The 5,222-nt window shown below is 39.1% G+C and overlaps 1 protein-coding gene across 1 annotated transcript; it reads left to right on the forward strand.

Annotated features, from left to right (window-relative positions):
* The first annotated feature begins 2,789 nt into the window (after positions 1-2,789).
* zgc:55461 (beta-tubulin family protein) lies at positions 2,790-4,935 on the forward strand. Its single transcript, XM_016489487.1, has 4 exons — positions 2,790-2,982; positions 3,335-3,443; positions 3,532-3,642; positions 3,730-4,935. Exons 1-4 carry the CDS (start codon positions 2,926-2,928, stop codon positions 4,788-4,790), a joined length of 1,338 nt encoding a protein of 445 aa, XP_016344973.1. The 5' UTR covers positions 2,790-2,925; the 3' UTR covers positions 4,791-4,935.
* The last annotated feature ends 287 nt before the right edge of the window (positions 4,936-5,222 follow it).

The raw sequence follows: 5,222 nt of genomic DNA on the forward strand, positions 1-5,222 counted from the left end.
CGCGCATACAGTATACATAGCCTCTCAAGTTCAGACTTTCCCCATCCCTGAGGGAGTACCTCATTCACACATCAGTGTCCTAGTTTCGATGAGTGCTGCTGAATATTGAGCAGAGGACATGCATTAATACAAAAAAAAAAAACATTAACACTTAATATCTTGAAAATACACTAAAAGCTTGGGGTTGGTAAGAACTGTTAATGTTTTTGAATATCTTCTGTGCTCACTAAGTCTTCATTTATTTGATCAAAAACATAGTACAGTAATATTGTGAAATATTATTACAATTTAAAACAATGGTTTTCTGTTTTAATATATTTTAATATTTAATTCATTCCTGAGATGGCAAAGCTGTTTTTTCAGCCATTACTCCAGTCTTCAGTATCACCTGATCCTTCAGAAATCATTCTAGCTGCTCAATAAATGTTTCCTTATTATTATCAAAGTTGAATATTGAAAGAAAACCATTTTCTGGATTATTTGATGAATAGAGCTCAAAAGAACAGCATTCATTTGAAACAGAAATCTTTTGCAGTCAAAATGTCTTCACTGTCCCTTTTGATCAATTTAATTTAATGCATGCTTGCAGAAGAAAAAAGCATTCATTTAATTAAAAAAAAATAAAAAATCTTACTGACCCCAAACTTTGGAACAGTTGGTTTGAGGGTATCATGTTTAATAGTTGATAGCATTGCTCTTTTGCACTTACATAGTCACGTAGTCTTGACAACTAAAACAGTATTTAATCAGTGTTATGTATGAAGGTTTAAACTATCCTCTTACATGTCATAACATTTTGGATCCCTTGGTCTAAAACATGCTTTTGGCCTTTTTTGTGATCTGACAAAATGCTGATAAGCAGATTTGATTATTACAAAGTATGTTGAATGTTGTACATCAACTACCAGCAACAACCGGCATAATGCAACAATACATCCTGCTGTGGAAATTCATTCTGCCTTCGTCATTAATCCTATTTCGTTTTGTGCTTGCTCAGCCTACGTGTGCTTCTGTCATAGCATGCATGAACTGAATCCCCTCTAAGGATGTATGACACCTGTGATACTCATAAATAATGAATCGATGCCACGCATCCCACTTGTGCTCAGTACTACAATTTAGGCCTTCCCAAATACTTTGCTCTATTAGAAATTTGAGAAATCTTCCATCAGCAAGAAATAATTAACTATTTAAGTACTTTTTGAGTAATTATGTTTTTTAGCATTTGTGTGTATATTTGTGAATATGTGTGTGTTTCTGTCTGTGCCGGTCTATATTGACAAGTTTGTGTCAAATTAAATAAGGTGCTGAAACAGGGTCAAAGATATTAATTTCAAAGCCACAGGGTACTATAACTACTTTCTCATGCTCTCATTCAGTTGTTATTTTCATCAACAGCTATAGATCATTATCAGAATGGGTCAACTAGTTTACTCTTATTCAGAAAATACAAAAACCTATTCCAGCACCTTCACATTTTTTGTGAGCTCTCTTTGAAAAGCACAGACATCTTAAACAATGTTGAGATGTGGGCTACAGTGTTGCTTGCACTAGGCCTACAGGAAAAAAAAAAAAGAGTTGAGTTGAGTTGAGAAAGGTGAGTGTCAAGAAGATGACTTATTTTCAGAAGGCAACACACTATCATGGCATATTTGTTACTATTTTACATTTTTGCAAATCTGTGGGTAATTTAGGGTTTCTGTGACCAAAGCTTTAGAGGTGGACATTCAGGCTTATGTTTTTTTCCCCCTAAAAATCGTTCATTTCATTCAAATTACATTGTTTTGAAATCATTCAAAATCACCACTTTGTAAAAAAGTTATGTTTTCTCATGAACTCGGGAGACATGAGGCAAACATGAATTGGAAATAAAGAGGTATTTGGAGTCCTGCATGATTCTCAACTGTTTACTGCATGACTCCATAAAATCAAGCATAAAAATAGTTATTATTTCCATGAACAAGCTCAACAATATGCACTACTATAACAGTCTGAAAAGGAAAATGGACCCTTTTGGTTTCTAAATGTCAGCCACGGATGTTTAATAAGTAGTTTGATTTTTCACATTTGAGTTTTTCAAGTGCATGTCTTTACAAGCAACTCCCCCAGCCATGACATATCACTGATGCTTTACATGTACATTTCAAATACCAGCAAATGCAGCTTCCTTCGATTAATTACCTTTTATCATTGCCATTTGAGCTGGCATGCCTGAACTTAAAAATAAGCAAATGTCAAATTGATTACAGTTTTTAATATTATTTTTAATAATTAATAATATTGTTGTTCAGAACAGCAATGCAAACGTACCCGGAATAAATGGTAAAAATGGTTTATAAAAGAGTATCTGCCTCGTAGCCTAAGTATGCATGTAATCAATGTTCAAATTCTTTCTCTTTATGGTCATTTATTTGAAAATTAAATACTGTCAAGTGCTAGAAACTCCTGTGCAGAACTTAAGCAAACGCATTCAATGTAATGTACCAACACAATTATACTCAACAAGTCCAAACATGCCATGCACTGTTTGCTGAAGGTGGTGCTTGGTAACATGATTCTCAATGAGAAAATAGTGAGGTCTATTCAATAATAAAAGCTGTTCTATATGCGTATCTGGTTACCAATACAAAACGGTTTCTGGGAAATCTCTCGGCGCTGTAACCATTGACAACAGATTAAAACATCTCTAATCCAATCAAACGCAAAAGCGTCATGAGAGCGCGTGCACCTCAACCAATCAAAAGCGGACAAAGAATGATTGACGTCTCGTACATCCACCTGTGTTTGAATGCGAAGGCTGGCATTATTTAAAACTGGAAACCGTTGCTGTGCTTTGCAGTTTAGTCGACGCGCGGTGGAAGAGAATTCAGTAACGTTACATTTGTTTTTGAACAAAAAGTGCTTTTTTCCCCGTAACAATTCAACATGAGGGAAATTGTTCACCTGCAAGCTGGTCAATGTGGAAACCAAATCGGTGCCAAAGTGAGTGATAAGGGTATTGATTACGATACCATCCCAAAAAAGCCTGGACTCGAGGGGCATAGTTTGTATGTTGTGTAGTTATTATTTTAAAATAACCAATTTCAGTTGACTAGTTATTTAACTTACATGTGCTTTTTCTTGAGGAAAATTACATATAAGTGTAACTAGCGATCTGACTCGTTATAGATGTCCATCGTTTGGTTTTATTCCTCTGTAAACTTGTGTGTACGTTAACTTAGCGAGTTGCCATGACAACAGTGCAAAAGGACATTATTTAAACGTATTTTTGAAGATTTTCGATATTTTAAACAAAGTGATAATTTTACGTTAATATTGACTCCTTTTCCTTCAGTTTTGGGAGGTGATTAGTGATGAGCACGGAATTGACCCGACGGGAACTTACCATGGAGACAGTGATCTGCAGTTGGAGCGGATTAATGTGTACTACAACGAAGCCACTGGTCAGTTTGCATTTGCAGTATAATAAAACACAAATACCTTGAAAATAAGGTATTTTTTAAGTTTGGGAATGGCTGTTTTCTGTAACAGGTGGAAAGTATGTACCCCGTGCTGTTCTTGTGGACCTGGAGCCTGGAACCATGGATTCAGTGAGATCTGGACCATTTGGGCAGGTCTTCCGACCGGATAACTTTGTCTTTGGTAAGTCTGGTTTAATATGTCATTTAATTGAATGGTAAATTCTAGAGCAATATGAGCCTGGTATGATCTGGACTTCTTCAAACATAGGTCAGAGTGGTGCGGGAAACAACTGGGCCAAGGGTCACTACACAGAAGGCGCTGAGCTTGTAGACTCCGTTCTCGATGTGGTCCGTAAGGAAGCGGAAAGCTGTGATTGCCTGCAAGGCTTCCAGCTCACACACTCCCTTGGAGGCGGCACTGGGTCAGGCATGGGCACGCTCCTCATCAGCAAAATCCGTGAGGAGTACCCAGACCGCATCATGAACACCTTCAGCGTGGTGCCCTCACCCAAAGTCTCAGACACTGTTGTGGAGCCTTACAACGCCACACTGTCCGTCCATCAGCTGGTGGAGAACACAGATGAAACGTATTGCATCGACAACGAGGCGCTGTATGACATTTGCTTCCGTACGCTCAAACTCACTACTCCCACCTACGGTGATCTCAACCACCTCGTGTCTGCCACAATGAGCGGGGTCACCACCTGTCTGCGCTTCCCCGGTCAGCTCAATGCTGATCTGCGCAAGCTGGCTGTCAACATGGTACCTTTCCCTCGTCTGCATTTCTTCATGCCAGGCTTCGCCCCTCTCACCAGCAGGGGGAGCCAGCAATACCGGGCTCTTACGGTGCCCGAGCTCACCCAGCAGATGTTCGATGCCAAGAACATGATGGCTGCTTGTGACCCCCGCCACGGCCGCTATCTCACCGTTGCTGCTGTTTTCCGAGGCCGCATGTCTATGAAGGAAGTGGATGAGCAGATGCTGAATGTCCAGAACAAGAACAGCAGCTATTTTGTGGAGTGGATCCCCAACAACGTCAAGACCGCTGTGTGCGACATCCCGCCTCGAGGTCTCAAAATGGCAGCCACTTTCATCGGCAACAGCACTGCCATCCAGGAGCTGTTCAAGCGCATCTCCGAGCAGTTCACTGCTATGTTCAGGCGCAAGGCCTTCTTGCATTGGTACACGGGTGAGGGAATGGATGAGATGGAGTTCACAGAGGCCGAGAGCAACATGAATGACTTGGTGTCTGAGTACCAGCAGTACCAAGATGCCACTGCCGAAGAGGAGGGAGAATTCGAAGAAGAGGGAGAGGAGGAGCTTGCGTAAAGGGTTGAATGCTAAAGTTCTTGTTCACTGTTGTTCTGTTCAGTTTCCTTGTTCTTTGTTGTCTTTTTCTGTTCTCTTACTTTCACAAGCAGCTAAAAGCTATCAATGTTAACAAATGTCTAATTAAAGCTCTAAATTTTACAGCATTCTGTTGGGTGTCTTGTTTTTGGCTTTTTTTCCTTGTATTATACCATTTGTTCTTTGTATAGCAATATAAATATTTTTGTAAGATTAGTGGCTTCTTTAATTAAAAAAAATTAAAAACATCCCATTTTAATACTTGCATCAGTGTGCAGATCATTCAATGATGCAAGACCGCCAACTAGCATTCAAAATGAGATTTCACACACACAGATACAACACTGGTATATAGTTTTTTTTTCTCAAATTTAATGAAATGGAAAATTTACCATTTTGTCTTGTTTAAAAGTC

The sequence above is a fragment of the Sinocyclocheilus anshuiensis genome, unplaced genomic scaffold (assembly GCF_001515605.1).
Source record: "Sinocyclocheilus anshuiensis isolate Anshui unplaced genomic scaffold, SAMN03320099.WGS_v1.1 scaffold386, whole genome shotgun sequence".
NCBI lineage: Eukaryota > Metazoa > Chordata > Actinopteri > Cypriniformes > Cyprinidae > Sinocyclocheilus > Sinocyclocheilus anshuiensis.

What these genes read in the sequence shown, in the direction of transcription:
- zgc:55461 (XM_016489487.1), top strand. Translation starts at nt 2,926, where the DNA reads ATGAGGGAAATTGTTCACCTGCAAGCTGGTCAATGTGGAAACCAAATC. An exon ending in GTACTACAACGAAGCCACTG is followed by an intron (nt 3,444 to 3,531) that starts GTCAGTTTGCAT and finishes TTTCTGTAACAG; the next exon opens with GTGGAAAGTATGTACCCCGT. An exon ending in ACCGGATAACTTTGTCTTTG is followed by an intron (nt 3,643 to 3,729) that starts GTAAGTCTGGTT and finishes CTTCAAACATAG; the next exon opens with GTCAGAGTGGTGCGGGAAAC.